General features: G+C 44.2%; 5 protein-coding genes across 9 annotated transcripts; 2 read left to right on the top strand and 3 right to left on the bottom strand.

The window, feature by feature from the left end:
* The first annotated feature begins 912 nt into the window (after positions 1–912).
* Positions 913–7092, top strand: LOC129599548 (uncharacterized). 3 transcript variants are annotated; one of them, XM_055497829.1, is made up of 7 exons: positions 1028–1421; positions 1587–1727; positions 2175–2321; positions 2386–2822; positions 3060–3406; positions 6247–6758; positions 6912–7092. In XM_055497829.1, exons 1-6 carry the CDS (start codon positions 1241–1243, stop codon positions 6269–6271), a joined length of 1278 nt encoding a protein of 425 aa, XP_055353804.1. In that variant the 5' UTR covers positions 1028–1240; the 3' UTR covers positions 6272–6758; positions 6912–7092. The 3 variants fall into 3 exon arrangements, with proteins under 3 accessions (XP_055353802.1, XP_055353804.1, XP_055353803.1); XM_055497827.1 differs by lacking the exons at positions 6247–6758; positions 6912–7092 and adding an exon at positions 913–1021 and having other exon boundaries at positions 1235–1421; positions 3060–3834; XM_055497828.1 differs by lacking the exons at positions 6247–6758; positions 6912–7092 and adding an exon at positions 3866–4855.
* Positions 7093–12672: 5580 nt separating this feature from the next.
* LOC129599555 (uncharacterized) lies at positions 12673–16255 on the bottom strand. Its single transcript, XM_055497842.1, has 7 exons — positions 14750–16255; positions 14492–14564; positions 14341–14400; positions 14024–14171; positions 13819–13963; positions 13333–13465; positions 12673–13235 (listed from the first exon to the last, which is right to left on the bottom strand). The coding sequence occupies exons 1-7, from the start codon at positions 15809–15811 to the stop codon at positions 13132–13134; spliced, it is 1725 nt and encodes a 574-aa protein (XP_055353817.1). The 5' UTR covers positions 15812–16255; the 3' UTR covers positions 12673–13131.
* A 1505-nt stretch (positions 16256–17760) lies between these two features.
* Positions 17761–20652, bottom strand: LOC129599550 (uncharacterized). The gene is made up of 5 exons (XM_055497832.1): positions 19712–20652; positions 18943–19268; positions 18470–18698; positions 18260–18401; positions 17761–18134 (listed from the first exon to the last, which is right to left on the bottom strand). The coding sequence occupies exons 1-5, from the start codon at positions 20233–20235 to the stop codon at positions 18120–18122; spliced, it is 1236 nt and encodes a 411-aa protein (XP_055353807.1). The 5' UTR covers positions 20236–20652; the 3' UTR covers positions 17761–18119.
* Positions 20566–24151, bottom strand: LOC129599552 (uncharacterized). 2 transcript variants are annotated; one of them, XM_055497837.1, is made up of 3 exons: positions 22578–24151; positions 21018–22497; positions 20566–20706 (listed from the first exon to the last, which is right to left on the bottom strand). In XM_055497837.1, exons 1-2 carry the CDS (start codon positions 22634–22636, stop codon positions 21756–21758), a joined length of 801 nt encoding a protein of 266 aa, XP_055353812.1. In that variant the 5' UTR covers positions 22637–24151; the 3' UTR covers positions 20566–20706; positions 21018–21755. The 2 variants fall into 2 exon arrangements, with proteins under 2 accessions (XP_055353812.1, XP_055353811.1); XM_055497836.1 differs by having other exon boundaries at positions 21018–22500; positions 22578–24147.
* LOC129599551 (mucin-5AC-like) lies at positions 23684–25876 on the top strand. 2 transcript variants are annotated; one of them, XM_055497835.1, is made up of 4 exons: positions 23684–23810; positions 23961–24095; positions 24488–24961; positions 25602–25876. In XM_055497835.1, the coding sequence occupies exons 1-4, from the start codon at positions 23762–23764 to the stop codon at positions 25697–25699; spliced, it is 756 nt and encodes a 251-aa protein (XP_055353810.1). In that variant the 5' UTR covers positions 23684–23761; the 3' UTR covers positions 25700–25876. The 2 variants fall into 2 exon arrangements, with proteins under 2 accessions (XP_055353810.1, XP_055353808.1); XM_055497833.1 differs by having other exon boundaries at positions 25517–25876.
* Positions 25877–26020: the final 144 nt, after the last annotated feature.

Raw genomic sequence — 26020 nt, 5'->3', positions numbered from 1 at the left:
TTTTTGTTTTATATTAATTTTTTGCAATAGCATCGTGGACTTCTGCAGCTGTCGAGTGGTGATGTAAACCAAGCCTACGTGCGGCGGCTCATGTCATTGCTGCCTGAGTGCACATTTTTGAAAATTTGTTATGAAGTGCAGTACGAGTACGGATCTGCTAGTTTGTGAAATAAGTTTTTCGCACGATTTACTACATACAACCGGACAACACTAATCGATGAAAAAGTTTCGAAAATGTGTGCTCCGGCAGCAATGGCACGAGCCGCCGAATGTGGGCTTGGTTCACATCACCACTAGACAGCTGCAGAAGTCCACGATGCTATAGTAAAAATATAAGCAAAAATAATTACTAATAACGTGTACTCACTGCATCGTATACAGATAGTATGTGATAATATGCAAACTTTAAATTGTTGTCTGGCCACGCCCCCTTGACCATGGCAGATGATAATATTTTTTAAGCGTACACGACAGTATACTACCGTTTTACAAAAAATGAAAATTTTTTGAACGTGGAGGACTCCTATGTGCCCTGGTCAGACACTGGGAGACGTTGGGATTCAAGAGAACACTGCAATGATAATTCCGTATTATTTGAAAGCAGTAAAGAATAGTTAGCGTTCATCGCCACTAAATGACTGACTATATAATATTATCATATTATATGGGGCGTTTTCTAAATACACGCTGTATGTCCGACTCTGCTGAACATAGTACATGTACATGTGACTGCTGCAAGTCACAAAGCCATGATCTCACTACTTCATATGACTCATAACTTTAATTTTAAATTTGCGTAGACTTGTTGTGAATTATAAACAGAATACAGAGTAAACAGTTTAAAAGACATGTCGCGATTACAAAGACTATTGCTGGGACTTTGAACTCGATAATGGCTTATTGTGAGCTGTGATGGGACACAGCGAAATAGGGCAGGTTAGAAGGTACATTTAAACGCTTTTATTACTCTTTATTTCGGTACTGCGGAATATGCGATCATGTTCGCTTGAGCTTCGTACAGGTACGTTTAGTAGCTTGCTGTTGCAGTGGTGTATTTGTTCATTCTATTTGCTTCTAATCGGACGATAGAAACCGATAAACAAGCAGCTATTCACGAAGCTCACGTTAAGCTCGCCAAAATGCGCTACCAACGCGGTTTGGGAAAGCTAAACCGTAATTGACTACAATTTTCTTAAACAAAGCTTAACCGTAAGCATTGACAAGCTCCATGTAGAGAAAGATGGAAGGTATTCAACAACAGCTGCACAATATCCTCCGACATCTTAATGCGGAAAATGTAGAAGCGGCTATCAACGTTTCTCGACTTCTTTCGCGTCTGTTGGACTGCTGCACTGAAGAGAGAATCGTTATATGTCTGGATATAACTGCAATTCTGACGTCCGTCACAGCGCCAGAATACGGTTTGTATTTAGTTTAGTGCATCAGCTGTTCCTTGCTAACTGTCGCAAACGCTTTTCCCCACAAAAATTTCTAAAGATCGGCCTGTCTGTTTCTAATTTGTAATATGCCATAATGTGCCACTCTGTTTTTTAATGTAGATTAAATCCTGTTTCTCCCCATTGCAGCCTTTATTGTCACTGCCCTGAGAGCCATTGCTGCTGCTCTTCTTAGCCCCAACGCCAAGGCACCGAAGATTGAGGCAGACGATTCCATTGAAAGCGCCCTCCGCCGCCATGAATGTGGCAACCATGTCGATCGTCTGAAAGGTAACGCACGGTACATTTTTATCGTAAACCGCCGTAAGTCTACAGGCGTATGCCGAGTTATGGCCGACGTATGGTACGTACTACGTACAGTGCACCAAGGTGCCGGAACACTACTATGCATTAATTATTTATAACCCCGTTGACTTGCGAATCGGCATACGTACATATCGTGGCGGTGTATTTTAAGCGCAACCCAAGGAAATTACCTTACGAGAAACGGCTGTAAAGTGTAAATGAGTTCGACTGTTCGATGTACAGTATGTTTGGCAAGCACCCCCAGTAACCCGTCGCAGTACTGCTCTTTGTACCTTACTAACTTGATTTCGTTCTTTGGAAAAAACTACTTCTACAGCAAATAGCGGAGTGCTGCATGCCATGGTGAAATAGCCAGCGGTATACCGATATACCTAACTGCGGGGTAGCTGTATCTTTCCTCGTCTTTTCCAGCAATAATGGCCGAAGTGGATTCAGTGATGACCAGATTACGGATTGATACAAACGATGATAATGGAGATCCTCCTTCAGCGCAGCACATAGCCACCAGTTACAACATTCAAACGCTCGGCCACTTGATGACCAGCGCTTCTTATTTTGGTAAAGCAGTCAGATTATTGATTGCAGCGCAATCCGGTATCCGGGCTGAACGTGATCATTGCAGATCGAACCGGCACAACCTGCGCACAAGGTGAAGCACCCATGTATCTGTCCCTACTAAAAACGATTGCTCTGGTAGCAACTCACTATCTGCTCTTCGAAAGCCTGCGTGCTGGTCTGATTGCCGCCGTACACGGTTCGCCCGGTGTCCGCGAGCAGACAGCAGTTTGGAAGGGTCATTTAGCGGAGGCACTTAACGGCATGGCCCTGGTTGACGGCGGCAAAGTGCACTTTGCCGCCTGTTACTTATCATCAGCGTCAAACGCAATACTGGAAGGATTTCGGCAGCAGATTGGCTGCACTAATTTTCTTCAGAGCAGCGCCCAACTGTTACCACAAAAGGCAGTTTATAATATTGTATCCAAGACGGGCGTGGATTTTGGAGATATCCTTTTGCATCCTTATCCTCGTATATTTGAGGGACAATCATCAAACGATCTGGTAAACATTAAATTCGTTGCAAAATAGAGGTACGAATATATCAAAGGGTCTGAAAAGGTTATTTATCCTATTTCGTTTCTACCAACGGAGAGACCAGGACGATAGAAATAATTACCGTAAATAATCTATCTTACCGACCTTACTCAACGACCGAGTATGAGCTGATAATCTCAAGGTGTATAACTAAATACCAAATAATACGCATAGGCTACGAGAATCTGACACTGCATTTTGTAGGATGATGGCATCCGCGCGGCCAGTGCGCCTTTGGCGCTACCATTCCCGCTGAAGGTAGCTGCAATGGTCGCCGCATCCGTCTTTGCTGGGAGTGGTACCGGTGTCCTTGCTGCGGAGATCCTGGCTCAAAATGCCCGAGCTGCAGCTGCTTCGGCGCCTGTGCCGGCGCGTTGGCGGACAGAACTTGCTGAAGACGGGAGTTACAAATTATTTCCTTCCTGTTCCAATAGTGCGTGGGTCGCAGCTGATGGCCGCTACGTCGTTATACCGGAGACGTGTTACGGACCGTTTATCTTCATCCAGCTAATCGACGGTTACACAATAATTTTGGATAAGTGTACCAACCGGTATGTCTGCCCGAATTTTACGAGTTCTAAGCAGGAAAATCAGGCCGTTCCAGGCGATGATGGACGCTGGCTTATTCAGGAAAACTGACACATGCAGCTAGTAAAATATCTTGCGGCGCAGTTTTTGGATTGGGTGCACATTTCTACCTGCACGCTTTTCCTGTCAAATAAACACTGTTTTTTTTCAGTAAAGCCTAAAAACGGAGTCTTAATACTGTGAAATACATATTCCCCTTGGAAAATTTGCAGGTGCAGTCGAACGTGGCGACACCTGATGCCGAAATGTTTATGTATGCAATACGCATGTATATGCTGGTGAAATGTACCTGGCTATAGTTTTGCCAAGAAAATGTCGAAAAAGCAATAACAGCGGCAAAAATGTTGAACAAGCAGATAACGGCAGCGTGGTCAACTGGCGCAGACCGCACGGGCTGTCGGCGTTAATGTTTTTGCTTTCAGAGACACTGGGATGCAAGTACACACTGCTAATTCCGCAAAAAGTTTACAGTGAAGCACAGCAAACGGTGATCCATCTAGAGCGGGACCTTCAACAGCAGCCCTGTTAGAAGAAGAGTAACTGATAATGCTTTGCTCAGGAAAGTTTGCTATTTGCCGGGTAATGAAGCGAATGTGCGGAGTACTCTAACCATGCTTTAACTGCAAATAAATCTGTGTTCCGGAGGATTTATATGGAGTTAGTAAAATCAGCTTGCTGCATCGAACCCGTACAACACAACTGCCCCACACCCTGTGCTTGCTCCATCAGGCCACCGTCCTCGTCAGCAACGTCCATGAGGAAGTACCGATCATTTGGTGATGATATTCTAGCAAGGCTGCACCGGCATTCAGAAGTCAGAACCTACAAAGCACAGAGAATAGCGCGTGCAAAAAACGCTGGTTAATATCGGGCGAAAAGCTTTCTAGGTTTCTAGGGGTCTGTCGAACTGGCGATAGAGTCCAAATTGACATATTGTAATGGTAATTAATTAAAAGCACCAACAGAGCTTGTATCTGGAGAAGTGCATACCCTTCCCGCTAGTCGACACTGCTGCGAATCGGGATAACACTACTGAAAAAGCTGTCGGGCAGAAAGCTTGCGAATATGATGCGGTGATGGGTAAACGGAAACATTAACGGTGTCGAGTTTGGGCTACTGCGTATATAAAAAAAGCCGGTTTTATGGGCAACAGGGCAAGTACCCCTTGTACTTGCTGCCGTCAACTGGCCGGTGTTTTACGTGGTGGCTAAACATGGCGCTTACGTAGCGCGCCTGATTTGAGCATGTGTACTGCCGCAACGACAGCAAGTGCTGGGATTCCTTGCCTGCGCAACTCTCAGCCCCTTTTTTCAATGTACGGATGTACTCTACTAAATACTCTTCTGTTGCTAGTCAATAAAATCGAGGCGAAGATGACTGAAATCGAACTGGTTTTCCCGTACAACCCAACTGAGTACGCACATTTTGTACTTGTAACAGAAATAATAATATTAGTTTCATTTTCCTGCATAAATGAACTTCAGTTTGCATACGAGTATAAAGACTAGGCAAAACGATACGAGTATTTCATCAAGTCAATGCGATTTAGCTATTTTGAAATGTATAACGCAGGCAATTGACGCAAGTCGCAAGTACAGAATCGTATCAAGGATGCAGGTAAAATAGGTGCTGAATAAATAATGTAACCACTTGTTACAATATTCAAATGCCTTAGAGTTTCTCTGAAGGGCCAATGTTTTCATAACAGATTACAATTTAAAAAAAACCCGCCTTCGTTTGGTTGGCCAGATCGTAGGTTCACGGCTATTGGCACGGCTCGTACGTATGCAGAAGAAATGCAGGCGTGTGTTTTTTTGATAAATAATGTGATACACTCACAGATTCCGGGTTTTTACAGCATAATAAAAATCTTTTTTTGCTCATTTTATAATCAGATTATAGCGATAATATTCATAGTAGGCTGACATACTTAACTTTTGGCCTGACGAACCACTTCACTACCGGGAGAAAATAATATCCGTGTTCACTAAATAGTAAGCAATCAACAACGGGGGTTCATGCAGCAAACTTGGCGTTGTGAAGTTATGCGCATGTTAGCAACATTGCTCGGTTTTATTACAGCAGTTGGTCCTGTTATGAAACTGAACATGCTGTCTTTTCGCGTTTCCGTAGACTGGTTTTCAATCGCAAATGACAAGTATGTATTGCAAACGACACTGTCGCATTGTAGCGGAACCACTCCGTACCCGGCATGCGAGCGCTCAGCAAAACCGCTGAACGAAACGCTGCCAAATACGGAATAGCTGGGAAACCGTACCTCTAGTGCAAGTGCATGGTACAAAAAGGTCACAGTAAGACGTTAAAGTAGCGCATGAAATACGGCTATGGTACAGTTAAGCTACTGTACATTCTTCTTTGTCGTATGATAGCAAATTTCACGTACAATGTTGGAACGCTGAAAGAGGCTGTAGTGGAAAAGATCCGACAGGTTTTAGGACATACAGAGTGTAATCTGCTTGAAGATTAACTGAAGACGTGCACTACAATTATGCGATTTTATTTAGCGTAATAATGGCCAAATAAATACTTGCCTTCAACACAAATGGCAAAACAGAAGTTCCGTATTTATCGTTTAAGCATCACTGCAGTACGTATCCATATCTGTACATGTCGCGCTGTGAACACTCTAGGAAGTGCCGGTGTGTCTTTAAGAGTTACTGACGCCAAGTAAGCTGCCTTTAGCATGTGTTCACTGCTCAGTGCTCACAACTTACCACTAAAAGCTCCTCAACAGGAAATAAAAGAGACTATTTTGACAACCTCAGTTTCTTGAATATTGCAGTGCAGAATATCGTGAATTCAATTAGTACATCTTGGCCGGACAGTCGTTTCTCAACCTCCACACTGCCGACGGTCCACGACGCGTCCCTGCGGAAGCGTGCAAAGCTAATTCTTCATTTTGCAGCTAACAAGCCATAATTATTCTGATATTGTCAAAGTTCGCTCCATATTTAGTGTAGGTCTTTTCCTTTAACGTGCACGACACGTCAGTGGTTTTTACCAGCAACAGCGATCGAGGCTTGACATTGAACCCAGAATCTGGTATTAAAAAAGAAACTACACAACCTCCGGAACACAGTTTTTAGACAGAATGACTATACGTCAGCATTCGGAAAGGCGGTACGGTATGAGTTACGGCTGCCAAAATAGACCCCGAAAAGGTGTGGAAGCCATGCGCAAAGCAGAACAGAGTCATGCAATTCAGACGCCAAAAGATCGATCACCATCAGCGTTTTCAAGCGGCTGCTGGTTTTGGCGTGTTCCGCAGCAAATGGACCACCGCTCCTTATGCGGGTAGGTTAAACTTTTCTCACTATAAAGCTAGTTCGAATAACATTCTCAGAGTATCAGAAAAAAAGGTAATAATTTATAAAAAATAAAAGGGTAAAATAATTTATAAAAATAATTTCTAAAACATAAATAATTTCAAACTTTTTATTTTTTTAGAGTGGGTAACGTGCTGGTCTATCCAGCCGAACACCCGTTGGGAATTATGGACTTTGTGGAATTTGAAAGGGAATGTTTCTTCAAACTAGAGAATTTTGGCAATGAGCAAAATAATTGAGTGCTGGGCACCTGCGTCTTATATGCCAGATCCGTTATTTCATTTCTGATATTACAGTACATAATTATTATGAACTACTCATAACAGTGATAATTAAGCGCAGTAATAATATTTCTGGAACATAGTACGAGAAAATATAAATCCTGGTTCAAACACTCACAGGTACTTATACTAACGTACTACTTATGTACTTCGCTTTTGAAGAAACACCGTTAGCCGTAACTAGCGTATCGTCAATTTTTGTTAAGACACGATTTAAGCCACCTCGGTTCCGGTTTGAGAAAAATTGCGGAGATGTCAAGACTTATAACAGTAGGAAATCAGTCGATGGTTCAAACAGTCTGTGTAATGTATGATTACAGTCAAGCATTATTTAACGAGTTGTGAAACCAAGAAACCCATAACTGACATTGTGACCCCGCGGCCGAAATCGCTGTTGAGCTAGAAATATCCGCAGGTACATCGCGGAACAGGGAAATTTCGGTGTGGATGTGAATGACGCATAGTTGCAACGGGTACGTTATAATAACTGTCAACCTCATTCCCTTAAAAAATCTTTTAATTTGTTGTTCTTTGTTAATTTTGAACGAAATCAATTTAATTTTAGAAAGGAGCATGGCAACTGGGACAGTTGCTACCCTCGTTAATGAAGCGTCGGCTGACCAAGTATTCCTAACGACGTCATCGACCAGTGGATCCACCAAAAGATTGTTTATTAACCAAAAGAATCTATGGACTGAAAGTCATGTTGTACCTATGGTCATTCGCAGTAATATGGATGGCCATCCACACTGTTCGATATTTGCTACATCTTGTACCTGTGGTCAGCCACATCATACCGATCGAACGGCCTGTCGGTTTTTACTTATGGCCACGTACAGCACTACCTATGGTACCCCATTTAAATGTACTTTATGCAATAGCGCAATATCCTAATCCGGAAACATGACATTCGTAGGCAATGCAGTTGTGTGCAACTGCTAGCTTAGTAGCTCGCTTCCAGTGAAATGGCTACTACTGTCTCGTCTTCCCTGAATTAGGCCGCAGACTGTACGATATTCTTAAGCATAATGGCCATTTGCCTTTCCCAGTGGACGAAATCCGTCACACGGATGCGCAACATATCAAAGTCGTCCACTATATCTACGAACTAACTTACACCCATACAGATTTAAAACCAGAGAGCATCCTCTGAGTGCACGCGGATCACACAACATCCTATAACGAACGGTGTGACACGCAGTGGTTCCGGCTGAGCAACCAACACTCAGCGCACCAACACTGATATTCGTATAATTGATTTTGGCAATGCGGTGCACGAGGAGGAGTCGAAAAATCCCCGAGGCGTTGTTCCTCGCTACATTAACAGACTATCAAGGTGCAACTAAAGCAAACGGTCCCCAGCATACCATCAACGGCTTCTAACAGAGCCGGACGAATTGCGCTTCCGGAACGCACTCATCGAACAACAGTCTGCCCTCATTTTCTACCTTTCCTCGCCATCAGTGCAAAATGTACGCGAATGTGATCGGCCGCTGCATCATGTTCGACGAAGATCACAATGTCATTATCAGCGTGAAGGATACAGGCGGAAGCCGTGGAACGGTGTATGAAATTAATTTTTAAATCGTGCGCAACCTTTCGGGAATTTTTGTTGATGTATGAACAAGGAACGTGGAAGAAGGAACAAGGAGTCGTAGGAGGGCAAGGAACAAGAACTTTTGTCGAAGTATGAAGACAGATGCCGGAACTGTTTAACGCGGCTACTGGGAAATGCTGAAATGCCGTACATTCCGGACGGATTCAATGTTACGAAGTGGCGTTCAGTGCAAACGGAAAATAAATGGACTCCGAAGGCACAGTGCACGCTAATATGGAGTGCCGTAGCTGATATACCAACAACGGACGGCGAATCTAACTATCTTAATATGGCCGCAATCGTACACGACAGGGAAATTTTTTATACAATATCTGCGATAACTAATAGCGCGAATCTACAGCGAAGCCTTCCAAATGTTAAGCCAGGAAATGCTTCCCGGGAATTCGTCTATCCTTGACCAAGAACCATTTTGCATAACTTCAGACTTGTCAAAGCGTCCTGCATGAGAAAACTCGCGCAAAGTCTGTTTCAGTCAATCTGACCATCACAATCACGCCGCTTGTACAGCGTAACATTCGGACTAGTAAAGTTTTCCCGAAAAAATGAGTCCTTATTAAACATCGAGTTGTAAGCCTCTCGAGAGAATGCGTGAGCTGGGACAAAAGTAATACAAGCGCAATAGCAGTTCTAGCGCAGTTCAAGGCGTTCAAGTACCACAGAATCAAGCACAATCCAACATCTTCTCGCTTAGAGTTTTTACGAAGGGGATATGTTTTGGAGTAGACAGAGATCGAAAGTCGAGACAGCCAGCTACGAAATGCGGCTCCGATCTTGTGGCAGTAAGATTGCGTTTTTTCCGCATTTAGTTTGCTTAAAAATGCTCTTAAAGGACTTCGCCCAGAAAAGGTAAGTGTATGCTGTTTATCCTTCAGTGCTCCTCGAATCTATTTGGCCTCCTTTGATTTCCGTTAAGCCGACGTGACCTTTGCAGTTTTTCTACAAGCATTGTAGATATACACGGTGAACTTCTTTGGTCGCCAGGCGTGCAGCTGCCGGATATCATAGGCAACCAATTTTGGTAATATCTCGTTTGGGGAGGCACTCAGCATTGACCTTTAGCTTTCTTAACCCGAAAATAAGCGCAACGCATGCTGTATCAAAAGATTTAAGCAAAACCCATGGCTTCTTCTGGTTACCGGATATTCGGTTTTTCTTCCCTTTTTAAGCAGCTTAAAAACAACCCCTACCCCTTTCTCCTAAACGCTACTCGGCTCCCTATTGGCACACCAAACGATACCAGTTTTAGCATTTCTAGATTTGCAATAAAAAGCTACACTAGAAACGTAAGAAAAAGAATACAAAATAACGTTTAGGAATAGTTAATAATTATATTACTAAAATCCCCCCACTTGGCTGCAAAGGGCTGTATTAATAACCTTAGCAGTTATTATAAAATTTTTTTTGGAAGGACTCTAGGTCGGATTGCTGATTTCGTCTACCAGAAAAATTACACAATTTTATTCAACCACACATGGACTGGACAGTACTTAGTACGCGTGTACAGAATACAGAATTAGACACAAATCCGATTGTACATGTATAGAGAGAAGTAATAAAGGTCATAGACGCATGGCGCTTTAATTATAACTTTAAATTAAATATCATCCATAGTTTGATTTTCGTAAATAAAAATTAATATTTCGATAAGGCATCATCTGGAGAATGATATACAAACCGGTAGCCAATACCGATTGGCATTGGTAATGGCTGCAGTGAAGACTGGAAAACAATTTAACGCTTCTGATAAACACCTAGCTGAATCTCAAGAGAGGCACTTGGACAAATTCCTTATTCCGGCTCACCTTTAAGTTTTATGCCATATTCTGTCTCCCAGCTAGTCGGAAATACGCCGAATAATAAGATAGTGACCTTTACCGACAAGTTGCAAACACCGCCCAGCTAAAGGTCAAAACGATCAGACTCACCTGTTCCATGTGGGGTCCATCATAGTCCACAATGTCTGAATACTCAAGTTCCAAATAAGGACCAATCAGAGACATCCGTCCGGGATTACAACAACGCGAGACTGCTGCTGTCGTTGCGTCGGCACGTTAACGAGATGTACTGTCCACATGTCGAACAAATGTACCGTAATTATCGAATTTGTGGCTCCCCCCGCAATAAAAGCCCCCCCTGTAATAAGCCCCCCTCCCCGACCCTGTTTGAAAAATAAGGCCACCCCCCGAAATTACGCCCCAGGGGGCCGTTAATAAATGTCAAGCGCTGCAAAATGATAGGTGTACCGCAAATGCTTTATAAAAGTTGTTGTGATTGTTAGCAAATTTTAAACGGTCTTCAACATAATACGGTATTCGTTGGCAAAAAGGACATAAGTTTATGCTCGGAAATGTTGCTGGGAAGGTTGCGGTGTTGCGTTTACCGGTAACTACTGCGGTCAGTTTTACTAGAACACTAGAACAGGGTACGCAGTTGTTTAAAATATAATGCCCCCTCCCAGAATATACCGTTCGAAAAATAATGCCACCCCCCGAAATTGCGCCCCCTCCCCGAAATAAGCCCCCCTCCGCCATGGCATTCGAACTATTTGCACCCCAGGGCCACAAATTCGATAATTACGGTATGTGCACAGTCACAACTCTATACTTTTCTGTTAATAGGTATGGTCTCCCACAAAAACGATCGCGAACTAAATTCTGCGATGCTTGTGTATACGCTGTCATATTGATCAACAACGTGGGTCATATGAATTGACGGGAGTAGCAGCGTGCTAATGGTGGCAATCTGAGGAGTACTGACATTGGTTGCTAGTCAACCGTGACGGAGCCCATGAATCGAACGCATTCCACTGTTCGATTGGGTAATATTGTAACTGTTCTACCGCTCGGTTATGTTTACTGTTATTTGTTAGCATTTGATCGCCGTATAAGCATATATGCAGCTTCCGCAATAAATCCCGTTTCCCGTTAAAGCTTGTGCAAGCCCGCCTAAAAAAAGCGTCTGGACCCATTAACCTCGATTGCGTTCGTCCCGTTTAAAATATCGTTTTGAAAACTGTTTTGAGGCAGTAATGCAAAATGAATGTCTCTATGCTGCTCGTCATTCAGTACATTTGCAAAAAAAACACTCATGACCTTCGATTTATGATTGGTTACGCTATGAATAAGCAGCAAAACACAAACGCACAACAGAACAGTTATTACACCCAAAATAAAGAAAATAAAAATAAAAAGGTTGCACGATCTTTTTCTTCACTTTTTCTCGATGTTTGACTTGGGGGGAATTTTAATAGGACGAACCGGCGCATGCATTTCGTGTTTCCAGTGAATTTATTTTCTCCCAGAATACCTTAATGTACAATGGATGTATCGACGTTTTTTGGAGGTTCGAATCGTCCAATCGGAAACAAAATAATGCAACTGTAAAATTTATACAGTTCTGCTGCTAAGAATTATGGAACCACTTTCCAATGTCGTCGAATTAGCCTAGTTCTTATGTCTTTTCTACCGTCTCCTGACCTGACAACTTTATTTGTATAATAAATGCGAAATATCGATGCGTGCTATAATGTACTGCAGACCCGTGGAAAATCCGATGTACGGAAAAAGAAAAATTTAACAAAAAGCAGATGTACTGTGACCCCCGCAGCTTAATTAAAATTCTACGGCTTTATAGGAAATGCCTTACTATTCGCGACAACGAGCCGATACTCTACGATCTGCTACTTACCAGCGCACGACAATGGCTTACAGTAATGTGGATATATTCATACACTGCAAATAACTACATACCTTTTCATACGTATTAGGTTTTATATTTTTTATATTTATTTTATATTTATTTTGTATTTATTTATGTTTACTTTCATTTGTTTTATTATTTTTATTTTTTAATTGATTTTTTTTACATTCATTTTTATATATATTTTTTATATTTTAAATTTTTAATAAATACCTTTTCATACATACTTGGTACATATATTTTCCCTATGTTTGTTTGATTTATTCTTGTACAGAGTAACATGATTCTTAACATGACTATTAAGTGTATAACCAATTTAATGAATTATCAAACAATAATTTATATTGGGACGATGAAAAATAAATGACCGGCAGCAACTAATACCAGCCGACATCTGCTGCTGCTTTTCTGAATAATAAGCATATCATATAAAATAAAATTAATATTATACAGTCTGTGTGCTCGCATTCATAATGCTTATGCAGTGATAAAGAAATGCCGAATTTACTGTACGAGTTCGTACGTTGTATTGATACTGCGATTTTCCCGCTCGGCGAGGTTAAAATGCCGACCGCGCGTTGGTTAACAAATTATACGTAAAATCGACGCAGAAAGACGTTGGTATAGCAATCTGTCGAGTCTTGTCAAGGACGTCATTTTGGTGCAATTGAATACTGCAATATGGAGGAAATCAGCGGAAGCATTTCGGGAGCAACGCCAACGCCTGATGCGGCGTTATTCCGCTAAGGCCGGAAGAGCCAGGACGCCAGCTGCAGCAGACCGCCGGTGGGCGTCCACTGGGGCATCCGCGCCACAAAGGTCAACCCGCTGCCCAAACTGGGCGGGCCTGCAACCAGCCAGCGCAAAGGTCAACAACGCAATCAAGCGCTTTCCTAGCAAGTTTAATCACAAACAGACCACCAGATTATGGTGTAGCCTCTTACCAGGTCGGTGGGCGGGGTCTCCGCGCGGACCGGAAGTGTCGACAGTTTCCGGCGGCGGCGTGGTTGTGGTGGGCGTGGTCGTCGTGGTCGTGGTTGTTGTGGTCGTTGGCTGCAGGCTGATGGCGTACTCCAGCTAATTAACGGTGCATATATGAATTAATATTAATAATAACTTATAAAAAATAATATAATAAAAAATAACATATTAAAAAATATTTATAATTTTTAAAATAATAATTATAATTTTAAAAATAATATTTATAATTTCAAAAATAATATTCACAATTTCAAAAATAATTTCACAAAAATAATATTTGTAATTTTTAAAGTGATATTGTTACTTTTATGTGGAATTTTTGGATAACCAATAATCCTAATAAAATTATTAAATTAAACTGACTGAATTAGATGTATTCAATGAAATCAACAATATTACTAACTGATTGGTATTTTAATTTTTCATTTTTCAAAATTAATCTGCCGTACCAGATTGTTGCCGACGGGTTCGGCGCACAGATAGAAATTCCTGGCAAAAACCAGCAGCGTGGTCAACTGTTTGAGACCACACGGGCTGGCGGTGCGGTTAGCGGCATTAATGTTTAAACACGAGACGTTGGGATTCAAATACACACTGCAAAATTAATTTCGCATTATTTGTACAGTAGCGCAGCGGAAACGTCACCGGCCTTACCGGCATACGTCTTCGTTGCCGAAGATGGAGTCGTCGTTGCCGACGGCCGTTATCTGTCCGGCATCGAGGGAGAAGTCCAGACAAAAGGCCGGCGCCGAGGATCCCGGTTTTCCATCGACTAAACACGCTTTGGCCGCATTCTGTAGGTCTGCAACGAAGTACTCGCTGACTACAAATACTCGTATTAATTAACAGTACAGTATCGTTCTGTACGTACAGATATTAGCAGTTCTAGATTGATACCAATAAAATGGGTAAGAAGTAAGAACGCATACATGGTTTAAAATTAACGTAATCTTATGAGCAACTGACTGTACCTGACAGCAGGTCGAGGTTTTCGCTGGTGTTGGTGTACTTGGCAAGGAGATTGTGGATGCCTGTATACGAATTACGTTGCGAGCAACTCATCAGTAATAATGCGTACTTCTATGCATGTACAGAATAATACAGATATACATGCATACGTACTGGTTACAAAAGGCTCTTCCGGTGGAGGCGGAAGTGGCTTATCACAGTCCGGCATGTCGGGGAAGATAGAAGACTGCAGCATAAAGCAAGGTCCTCCACGTTAGCGCATATATATCCCACAAATTAATACTAATAAAATTATAATAACAATTAAAAAAACACGTACTATAACATACATACACCAGCCATTCAGTATAGGTTTTTAATAAATCATGTAAATAATTTGATAAATCTACGTTGATAATTAATTTAACTTACATGGTTCCTGTAGAGATCGCACATCCAGCTGTCCGGCCGGAAAAAATCCTCCTCCACCTGCCGCATCCGCTCCAGCGTCTCCGCATGATCATACCCGTCGACCTGCTCCTCCGCGGCCCCGGCACCCGCGGGCGGGCGCCATTGCGCGTACCGCGCATTAGGATTGGGCAACCGGAAGTTGCACTTGCTGATATTGAGCCCCGAATCCAGCTGGAAGGCGTCGGCGGCCGCCGGCAGGTCCCCGTACACCGCCAAGGTGCTGTTCAGCATCTCCGCCAGGAACCCGGCTTTCTCCGTGAACGTCGCGCCGGACGCGGAGTCATTAGCCAGGAAGTGCAGCGCCATGTTCGGTAGTTCGCTGAAAGGCAGCTCCATGTTCCAGCGCGCCAGGGAACAGTAGCTTCGGGTCGGGAGGGTCCCCGGCGTCCCGGAAGTGGCCGACGGGGGGCTCGCGGTCGTGTAGGCGGAGCTATGGCGGTACGGGACGTAGTAATGCCGGTGGTTGGAGGCGGACATCACCCGGCCTAGGATAAACCCGTTGGAGACGTCGCAGGTCCGAACGGGAACGACCCGGGTGTAAGCGGGGCGCGCGAGATGAATCACCGGACGGTTTGCCGCGCTCCGCACCGCCGCCGCACCGGCTGCAGCGTAATCAGCCACCGGGCGACTGCCGGTCGACGCGCTGCTCCCCCATTTGGAGGACTGTCGCCCAAAGACCCCGAGGGTCTCCCGGGATAGCACCGGACGCTGGTAGGTGGAACGGGACGGCATCCAGCTGAAATCCAAGTCCGACGATGATCTGGATGGTGACGGAGAAGGGCTCCAGCTTGAGCCGGAGGTCCGGGAACTGCTGTATCGGGAAGAGGAAGAGCTCGGGCTGGATGACCAGGAGGAGCGCGAGGATCCCGAGGGGCTGCTGCTGCCCCAGCTGGAGCGCGAGGAGGACGACCGGGAGCTGCCGCGGCCGCCGCCACCGCGACCGCCGCGGGTGTGGACTACTTCCGGGTACAGGAAGACCAGGAAGATCGACGTCCAGAAAATTATTAAGGTCAGTCGACCCATAATTGCTCCGGGAAGAGTAATCAATATCGCCAGACAATTGTTTGAGGAAAATTCTAACGGCCGATGAAGCTGTAAGTTGTGGTTATATATACTTCAAGTACGCGTACATATATATGCAGCATGCATGAGATTACTCAAGTTGATGAATGTACGGCGTAGTTGGATGTGGTCATAACGCGAGTAACCGGAAACAACGCCGTCTGACGCTAGTTTTGTTGGGGGTACCATGCAGAACAGCCTGACGTGTACATGAACAACAAAATTTCATGGGAAATGAGGCTGGCCGAGCCAAGCGCGTCAGTGCGGTGTGAGTAATTGTCGGCTGCTTTCGGCGCAGTGTTTGTTCCGCTGCAGTTTCTACCCTGCAATTAAACGTGCAACCTGTCCTTTCCTTCCGATTAATCGGCTACAACACGTGCGGCGAACTCGCTCCATCAGATTATACCGGCGTTAGTTGTTGTAGGAAATCAAAATGTTAACACCAACAGTTAACATAAGCGTATTTTGTACTGTATTTCCTAATGATCGCGATGTACAGGCTGCAGCATTTCGATAATAATCTTGTAACACGCGTATAATGCACTCCAAAGTACCTCGTACATTGCAAGTAAAGATACTCATACAACCGTGCTAGTTGTGTGCAGTTGTAGGAGGGCCAAAGGAAAACGATGTAAAATTTTAATACTTGCACCGCGACGTCGAACCAATGAAAAATGTTACATAACGTTATCTTTATATCATACCGTGTTCATTCAGTACAAGTACCAAACACCCTTTTTTTTATTTCGATGACCGTCCAAAAAATTGGCTTTTTCTGAACAGCTTCGGGGAATAACTGAACAGCGAATAACACAGAATAAACTGCCGGAATCATTTAATGGTTAATATGCAAAATCTAAAAGTCACTCTATTGTGCGACATATACGTAGTCATAAAATGCAGTGCACATTAAACATGTATTTGTGCGAGGTGTACATATACAAAGTACAGTGTAGTTGGTTATATAGTGTAAACACAAGTAGTGCATTTGATAAGAATGCGGAGGCGCGCGTAATAGCACCCATTACGAGAGAATCATTGTGCTTGACTGATAAGAAATTGGCGGTACTTTCTTCACTGACCGTATTACAGCGGAAGCGGCTGAATGGCTGCGAAAGGTCATCCAGCAGATTGCGCCGCAGTACAGTGGAGACGGAATTATTATCTGCAGTCTGGCCTGAACCAAAAATGTCGCGTCCGATTAATCACCTGGTAGCGGCAAATAATAAATAAATATCGACTTAAACATCAATCTATACGGCGGTGGAGCGTAAGCGCTGACACGGCATGGACCAAGGCCAGCTGGCGATGCCCACAGATTGAGCTCATATCCGCACATGCGGTCATCCACAGCGGCCTTCGTCCACGCAACGTGTAACACGCCGGTCCCGGCTAAACAACCTTCCAGAATATTGCCCGGTATTTGGCAAGTAAATCGTATACTGTGCCGCTATGACGGATACTGCTGCGATTTAAATAAGGAAGAAACACGGCCGTGTGATTGCGAGCGGTGGTAGAATTGTACAGTAGGTAAGGTGCTCTTGACATGCTCTGGTAATTAATAGTCACTAACGTCAACGTCCGCGTCAATACCAACGCGTCCGCCACCGGGACGTGACGGCCGCATTCACCGCAACGCGACAACAGTTCTCTTGACCAGCGCTGTTAGCCGGTATTTCGGCGTACGCACTGTGCTTTCTGGCTGGGATAAAAGGACGTTAATTGCATGACCTTATGGTAGAGATTTTTATTTTTGCAGAGGGATGGCTGGTCCATAGAGCGCGCTTGTACTTGCGGTACTTAGTGAACCTGTTATCGGCTAATTACTCATTAGTCTTCCGTCCGCTTTAACGCGCGTTGGCCTAGCTGTTGCGGCTTTTACCGGCACTCAAATCAACGTCAATAAATTTATTGATTTCTAGTACACTAAATCTCATCAAAGAAAAATTTTTTATTTTCCAATTAGAAATTGCCAGTAAAGAATATATATCATATTGTATAGAAGTATGGTATCGAAGATATATAACGATATAGTACGAAAAGCCAGTACATTGTTTTGGAGTAAAAGAATATACGTGTCAAACAGATTCTGTGCATGAGATAAGTCAGATAACGAGGCGTTGATTTTCCGTATCACGGTGCTGGATCGCTGTACACCAACTTTAAACGCCGTAATATATGCCTGTACAGAGAAGATATATCTTTGGTTTATGCATCGCGCGGCTTCCATCGAAATGTCCGTTTCGTAATAAGTTTGCATCCGGTACTATTAGCTCTTGGTTATCTATAAAAAATGCCTGGTTAGAATCAGCGTCTGAAATTTTTTTTGAAGTTTTTATCAAATTAGTCAATTAGTCAACTTAATGAAAATTTAATCAAATTTTAAATAAAATATTGGATTATACTGACCAGGCTGCTGTCTACCGGTTCTTCACACAGGTAGAAATTGCGGGCGAACACGTTGAGCGTCAGGAGATCGGCACTGCTGCAGCGCGACACGGCACTGGGCGGCGGTGTTGTGCATTTCTTCACATCCGGTGTCAAGAATTTACTATTAAGTAAAGCATCGATCAGCATGCGCCGTATCAGACAAATAAAATAAATTATTTTTACGCCTACCGGCATAAATCTTCATTGCCGAAAACGGAGCCGGCTGTGGAAAGGCTGCGTAGTTGCGCCGCATCCAGCGAAAAGTCCAGACAGGGCGCCAGGTGCACATCGGGTTTCACGTCGGCCGGATAGCAGTTTTTAGCGGCCGTAATTAGATTGCTTAATACGTCCTTCGCGGTCGTGGCGTTGCCGTCGGCGCCGGAAGTGTTCAGATACACCGATTTCAGCTGCGCGATACCTAATTAAAAATTAATTTATTTTAATTAGCTAGCCAATAAATAAATTTGCTAAATAAAAATATATAGAAATTACCTAAACAATTGTGAAATTATTTATAAACTAAATTAGCATTAAATAAATTATTTTGCGTTAATTTTACTTTTAATTATTTTTCATTTCATTGTTTTAATTTCTGATTAATTTATTAGATTGAATTTACTGACGGTCTACGCGGGAGGCAGCACTAGCGACCACACGCTTACCGGCAAAAATGGGCTCTTCCGGCGGCGGAAAATGGCACTCTTCGATGAACTGCGCTACTTCGGGACTGCGGCAGATGAGACTACCTTTGTGCAGGTTCTTGCTGCGCCATTTCTGGATTTTAGCCAAATGTTTATGCGCCGTGGTGTTGTTGCCGGCAGTCACGTTCATCGTCGGCGTTGGATTTTCCAGCTGTGTGGCGTTGCGGCGTTTAATCTGGATGTTGCACTGCTTCAGATCGTAGGATTTGTCAATCTGGAAGATGTTGGCTTTTTCCGGGAGGTTGCCGTAGGTCTCAGCGCTTGTGTTCAACACTTCCAACATAAAGCTGCAAATACAGTACAGCCGCAAAATATAGCCAGACGCCAACCGGAAATAACTTATATACATGTATATAGGAAAAAGGGCACACATGGACATTTTATATATAAACATGTACATACAATACATGTATATTGTCTCTGCATAAATACATTGAATGGATCTTTTAAAACTAATGTGGTGTTTTCATACAAAATTACGTATCGTATATGTACAGATACATACCTGATATGTACGTAGATATAAGTGCACATGTTAGACTAATCGCTAATTTACGTAAATGCATATTTTCTATGTATGTAATTGCGAATATTTATTAAATTTTTATAATAAATGAATGTAAAAGTATGTATACTGTAATTGTGTATTCGTGTACTAATTTTATATATGTCCACATATTATTTATATTATCATGTTTTAATTATGTACATGTTATATATAATAGCTTACCGTGCTTTTCCGGCATCCGAGCTGCCGGAAATATTTTCACTGGCGATGAATCTAAGAATCATATTCGGCAGTTCACTGAACGGCAGCTCCAGATTCCATCGCGCCAGCGTGCACACGTCCACTTTCTCGGCGGTATTCGCCGGCGACGGCGTAGTATACACGGAGGGGGCGCTGCTCTCAGCATAGTAGCTGTAGCGATACGGAACGTAGCTGTCATAATACCACGCCGGTGTCGGTCCATAATACCCGCATCCGCAGTCATAACAACACCCGTACGCGTCCCGGTAATGGCTTCCGGCCACCATCCGCCCCAGGAGGTAGCCGTTGACGTACCCGTTGTGGTGGGATAACAGGTAGGTGTTGGAGTATCCCCCTGGGTAGTAGTGATACGTGTGGATGTAGGTGCGGTGCGGCGAGTACACCGGGACGACCGGGCGCAGACTTCCGGTGGCGATCGGGACGTGGACGACCGGGCGGTTGACAGCCGACCGAATGGCCGACGTCCCGGCGGGCGCGTAGTGCATCGCCGGCTGGATGACGCGGGGCTTGCCGCTGGGCGCCCAGCTTCCCCATTTCGAGGGGGTGGCGGCGATGGCGGCGGGCGGGGCTGCCCCACCGGCTGGAGCTGGAGGGGCTCGAGGAGGTGCGGCTGCTGCCCCACCGGAACCAGCTGGACCCACCGGAAGGGGAGGGGGACGGTGATGGGGAGGAACTGCGGCTGCCCCACGACCAGGAGCTGGAGCCCGACGGGCTGGAGGAGCCCCATCGGGAGGAGCCGGAAGAGGAGCTGCGGGAACCGCCCCAACTCCAGCTGGAGCCGGAGCGGCTGGAGCTGCCCCAGGAGGAACGGGAAGAGGATGAAGAGCGGCCCCAGGAGCCGCCGCTGCGACTGCTGCTGCTGCGGCCGCTACTGCTGCTACGGCCGCCGCCGCCCGCCCGGCGGCCGGTCACCGGCTGCGTCGAGAGGTAGAGCGACAAAATGCATAGCAGAAGTACTGAAAAAATTAATTACACACTTACGCACTTGAATTAATTTAAAGTAAATGAATTTAATTAAACGCTTTTTAAAAGATTAAGTAACCTAACTAAAAAATTATTTTGCATTATTAAAAATAATATTAAATATACTTCTATAGAATTAGTTCTGTATTATTAAAAATTTAATAAATATTTAAAATGAATAGATGTTAAATTAGTAAAGAACAAATACATAGTTAGAAATTAAAGTAATAAATATACTTAAGTAAAGCAAGTTAGGTACATTTTAGTTATTATTAATTTTAATGCGTTTATGTAGTAAACTTACCGAGGCACAGATTAACGTGAGGCCGATGATGCGCCGAAGCGGCGCGAACGGAAAACATGGTTATCTTTTATAGGATTTCTTTAGTAATATGCAACGTACAGTAGAATTCGACTGCCGGAAGCAAAATGCGAAGTTCGCAACGGATTAAATCCAGTCTGGTCGAAGGCTTATATACGCGGCCGCCGGCGAGCAGCTGATTCAAGCCGACCGCACTTTGACGCAAATCTCGAATAGCGAAATGTATGGCTAATCGAGGAATTAGCAGTCAGGAGTGCGGCGCTTCGGGGTAGGTGAAGTGTGCGGTCGAGTGACTGGGCGCCCGGTTGACGTGAAATCGCACTAGATTACTGTGAGTGCGGGCTGTCCTTCGGTTAATCAGCGACCCTTACTCATAACTACGGTGTCGGTTAAAGATGTTTATCAGCGGACCAATGTCTCATTTTATCGCAGATCTCATTTAATTCCATCACGAAAACAAACTCAACAATAATTATACATGTACGCTGTTTAATGCCGGTTGCGGTATAATTACTCTGGCGCAAATAATTTTTAATCGGCAGCTGCGGGCGGCCGTCATAATGCACCGATTTTAATGCTGCAAAACTGTGACTGCAAGTATCGGCATCCGCGGGCGGCCGTCGTAATAGAATATTTTAATGCAGTAAAAAAAATAACTGCCGACATCTGTGGGCGGTCGCCATAATTCTACATTAGGTACAAAAAAAATTTGTTTTAAATTCATTGCTCGTTAGATGTTAACCGGTAAATCGATCCACCGAGCATATTATGCGTGTTGGGAAAATGTCCGGCATATCCCGAGATCTTATGGTCCTGCCGGTACTGGTACAGTCGGTCTTTGATCTTAGCGGCGCCCTGCGGCAAATTCATCCATTTCCGCACCTGCCCGGGCGCCGTGCTCGGCAGCTCCGACGCCGGTGACTGTCCAGGCATGACCTTTTGCCCCACCCCGGCGCAGTTGCACGCACACGACGCCCCGCACCTTCGGCACACTCCCGAGGCCTGATTTAACTTCGCGCATAATTCCTCGCAGTTCCCGCGGGGCATGGCGCTGGCCGGACGCGACCGGGGCGCCACCACCGTCTCCTGGTTGCACAGACAGTTGGCGCCGCACCGCGGACACGTGGAACGTGGCGTAACGGGCGGAGGAGGTCGCGGGAGAGGCTGGTTAACCTCCGGGTGATACGCCGGGACGTCCAGGTGCGCCAGGTGCCCCGGACCCTGGAGGTGGGCGGTGGTCTCCGGTGGGGCGCACTGCAGCAGGGCCGCCTCCCGTTCCGTCATGTAGCGCGGGACGTAGGGCTGCGGGGGACTGGCCGGGAACATCGGGAGGCCGTCCCGACCCACCGGGCGCTCCGTCGGGCGCCAGGGACCGACGGGCGCGGGGGCCTCCGGGAGCGGGGCGTGGTCGTAGGCGGTGGGTTGCTCGTAGGCGCGGGGGTAGGGCGCGTAGCTGTAGTAGCTGCTAAAAGGTCACGGAGATCACGGTGAGTATATAGCAGATTAATTTATCAACGGCAGGCTGCGGACTTACGCTCCTACCCCGGGGATTCGTACGGGTTCAGCGGCGGATCGGGATAGTGGGCACGCTGCGCCGCCATCGCGCTGCGAGTCAGAGCATGAGCTTTTTAACGGTTTTAACGATAATCAGCAATTTATTACAGTATATTTGCACCATATACAGTACTGTACGCAGCGGCACACATGAAACTTGATTTTCTTTAGGCAAAGGTCACAAAGGTCATAGAAAGAATAATGTTTATCATGCAGTTCAGCATTGTATTTTGCGACTTGTATAGCGTTACTAAGCTAATAAACACGCAAGTGCGAGTAATAAAATTTTATAATTGTATTAATCTACTGGCAAAACATGCCTACGTACATTTAATGTGTATCCATTCTTTATGTACTAAAGTACAGTTAGGACAGTGTAGTACTGTATATAGTAAGCACTGTACAGTAATGTTTATCGTTTGCATGTATTTTAATTTTTACTGATTTTATCACTGTAATAAAAGTAATTTATAATAAGTACTATTAACGTGTAAAATCCTGATTGAAATTGCTATATATATTTATAATTTATTGAAATTATTATTTTTATATGTATTGTATTTGATATAATTTATTTAATTATTATTTTTATTTGTATTGTTACTTATAAATTGTTTCTATTGACGGAAGAGTTAGCAGACGCAGAAAAAAAGGGGAAGCAAAAGCTGTAACAATTTCACACGTACAGACCCTTTCCGTGTCACATTCGATCAGCTTTAGAATGGTCCTATATGCACACATACAGATATATAGTGGGAGGGGCAAATACGAAAAAAATTTTCAAAAGTGCATTTGTTACGCATTTTTCGTGGAAAGATTGGAAGAACTGAAACAGCGTGTTTTCTGGAGGGGCCATTGACGTGCAACGGTACACTATATTCGAAAAAAATGTGCTGCCGCTGCATCAACACACTCCACAAGGTAACCGCCGCGCCCGCGTCCACACGACAACAATAACACGTGATAAACACTAGCATCGCCTCCCTACCGCGCTTCGTGACGGTCCACCACCGTCATCCGCTCCTGAACCTACGTCAAATAAAATCTACGGAATTCCCCGTAGAATTAAGTATATAAACCGAATAAAAAATCACTATAACCATAACGATCCATCCACCTGTTCTATTAATACTAAAATATCCCATTTCTTTAATAATTGTCCCGAGAAAAAAATGAGCGGCCTAGTCATTGCTGTATTCCTGGTGATGATCAGCGCGGGCGGTAAGGCTAACGACTTGAATTATTTTCCAAAAACATTATTCACTGGAGGAAATATTAAGGTCGTAATAATAACTAATGATTATAATAAGAATAAAAAATATTATATTAATGAAAACGGGAAAATCAAAGGTCAACGTTCTGTTTGCATAGGCGTGCTGTCGCAGATGCCGCAGCTGAGCTGCCAATGCACCTCCGGGATCCTGCGCGGCCTGCAAGTGTGCGCCACCGACGGGAAGACATACGGCACGCCCTGTGACCTTACCAACGCTCAACGCACCAACAGCGGTGAGTACCATTATGCTAATCACAGCGGCATCTAAGTCAACGATTTATTTATATAATTAATTAATTTGTTTTTAATTTCTTTTTTTAAGCAACTTTTTATTTAAGTTATTATGTTAATTAAAAAATAAAATGGTACATCTGTTAAAGTTTTTTTTTAAAATTAACCTTTTTTAAAAACAAACTAAAATATCACATATGCCAGAATTTAATGTATTTGTATTTTATAAAACTTTTCTCTGTTTTTAGAAATTACTTACATTATACCAACCAAATAAATTTAAAATATAAAATTTTTAATTTTAATAATCTTTCTTATATATAAAAATTGATATTATTTTCTTAATTTGCTTGCTTCATAATTATATTAAATGAGAACGTTTAAATTTAAGCAGCACTGGGCCTGAAGTGCCTCGGCCCATGTCCCTGCCCCGCCGCCATCCCGGCCGTCAGCAAAGTCTGCATCCGCTTCGGACTGTGGAACAGCATCACCGGCACCTCCACGGCGGCACCTTCTACCACTTCCGGTGCCTCTACCGTCGCTTCGACCACCTCCGCGGCGGTTGTGTCGACCACCACCGCCGCCCCGACCACCTCCACCACCGCCGTCTCAACCTCCACAACCGTCGCGCAACAATCCCCGGGACCCATCCAGCCCTTCGCCGGCGCCTTGAAACCGGGCCGTCGCCACGGCGGCCGCAGCCACGGTCACCACCGTCCGGGCCACGGCGGCCGCTCCAGCTCGGAGGAGCGCCCGGGCTCCAGCTTCCGTCCGGTGCTGGTGGGCCCGCCTGTCTGCCTGACCAACGGGACCACGCTGTACGATCCCGTCGCGGTGCGCTGCGCCGTGGCCGATCCCAACACGCCCAGTAAGATCATCGTTTAAATGACAATATTATTAACAACCAATAACAAGAAATAATTATTATAATAAATCGATCAAAAATAAATATTATAAAATAATAATTCCATAAAATCCAGAATTAACACACCGAAATAAATAAACAAATTTTAATAAATATTATAACTGAAATGGTATACATATATACAATATTCAGTTAAAGGCTACTCGTTAAAAACAAAATCATCAAAAATAATCACAATAAAGAATAAAAAACTAACCAGAACTGTTAAAAATGATCACAAAAAAATATCGTAAAAATAATAATAAATATCATAAACTAACAAATCAATAAAATTCGTAACAGATAATAGCAAAATAAAAAAATTCACTAATAATAAATATCGTAATAATAAATAAAAATGAACTAAAAAATTCGTAAATAAATATTTTACGCAGATGAAATAAAAATTTGAATTATAACGAATGTCGTAATAAATAATAAGAACCGTCAGAATAATAATAATTAATAATCACAAAAATGTATTAATAAATAAATTAAAAACGGCCGCATTAATTGTAGACGTCGGCATCCGGTGCTTCGGCTCGTGCCGCTTCTGCGCCGCCGCTCCCTGGTGCCCCGGCACCAACGTCCCGGTCGCCGGAAGCACCGCGCAACCCGGCGCCACAACCGTCTCCTCCGCGCCCATGGCGACCACCCCGGGCGGCAGCACCCCCGAGCCCATCGCGGACTTTGCCGGCATGAGCAAGGCCATCTTCCAGAACGCCGCATTTAATTAAAATAATAATACTGTAAAACACCGGAAGCGTGTTTATATCTTCTTTACTCGTGTCGTTCATTCCACTTCAAAAATTAAATTTTTACGAGAATGTCTCGGTATTGGAGCTGGTAAAGAAATAAAGTCAGCAGATTATTAAACAAGTTTCAACGTACAGCCGGCCACTTGAAACTGGTCAGCGCGCGTCACAGCATTCCACACTTGTCAGGGAATTTCGCCGGCTCATTCGTTTCCACCGAGAAAACACTGTACTCCATAAAGTGCACGCTCAGCGCGGTCCAGACGTA

The sequence above is a fragment of the Paramacrobiotus metropolitanus genome, unplaced genomic scaffold (genome assembly GCF_019649055.1).
Source record: "Paramacrobiotus metropolitanus isolate TYO unplaced genomic scaffold, Prichtersi_v1.0 Parri_scaffold0000148, whole genome shotgun sequence".
Taxonomy (NCBI): Eukaryota; Metazoa; Tardigrada; class Eutardigrada; order Parachela; family Macrobiotidae; genus Paramacrobiotus; species Paramacrobiotus metropolitanus.
Note: the sequence above shows the minus strand (reverse complement) of the source record. Positions and strands in the feature narration are given on the sequence as shown.

Excerpts from the sequence above, each read along its gene's own strand:
- LOC129599552 (XM_055497836.1), bottom strand. The coding sequence starts at position 22,636 with ATGGCGGCGCAGCGTGCCCACTATCCCGATCCGCCGCTGAACCCGTAC. Across the intron at positions 22,501-22,577 it reads AACCCGTACGAATCCCCGGG|CAGCTACTACAGCTACGCGC; the intron begins GTAGGAGCGTAA and ends GTGACCTTTTAG.
- LOC129599551 (XM_055497833.1), top strand. The coding sequence starts at position 23,762 with ATGAGCGGCCTAGTCATTGCTGTATTCCTGGTGATGATCAGCGCGGGC. Across the intron at positions 23,811-23,960 it reads GGTGATGATCAGCGCGGGCG|GCGTGCTGTCGCAGATGCCG; the intron begins GTAAGGCTAACG and ends CTGTTTGCATAG. Across the intron at positions 24,096-24,487 it reads CGCTCAACGCACCAACAGCG|CACTGGGCCTGAAGTGCCTC; the intron begins GTGAGTACCATT and ends AAATTTAAGCAG.
- LOC129599550 (XM_055497832.1), bottom strand. The coding sequence starts at position 20,235 with ATGCACTACGCGCCCGCCGGGACGTCGGCCATTCGGTCGGCTGTCAAC. Across the intron at positions 19,269-19,711 it reads TCGGATGCCGGAAAAGCACG|CTTTATGTTGGAAGTGTTGA; the intron begins GTAAGCTATTAT and ends CTGTATTTGCAG. Across the intron at positions 18,699-18,942 it reads GGAAGAGCCCATTTTTGCCG|GTATCGCGCAGCTGAAATCG; the intron begins GTAAGCGTGTGG and ends ATTTTTAATTAG.
- LOC129599548 (XM_055497827.1), top strand. The coding sequence starts at position 1,241 with ATGGAAGGTATTCAACAACAGCTGCACAATATCCTCCGACATCTTAAT. Across the intron at positions 1,728-2,174 it reads CCATGTCGATCGTCTGAAAG|CAATAATGGCCGAAGTGGAT; the intron begins GTAACGCACGGT and ends CGTCTTTTCCAG. Across the intron at positions 2,322-2,385 it reads GACCAGCGCTTCTTATTTTG|ATCGAACCGGCACAACCTGC; the intron begins GTAAAGCAGTCA and ends TGATCATTGCAG.
- LOC129599555 (XM_055497842.1), bottom strand. The coding sequence starts at position 15,811 with ATGGGTCGACTGACCTTAATAATTTTCTGGACGTCGATCTTCCTGGTC. Across the intron at positions 14,401-14,491 it reads GGAAGAGCCTTTTGTAACCA|GCATCCACAATCTCCTTGCC; the intron begins GTACGTATGCAT and ends ATTCGTATACAG. Across the intron at positions 14,172-14,340 it reads AAACCTCGACCTGCTGTCAG|ACCTACAGAATGCGGCCAAA; the intron begins GTACAGTCAGTT and ends ACTTCGTTGCAG.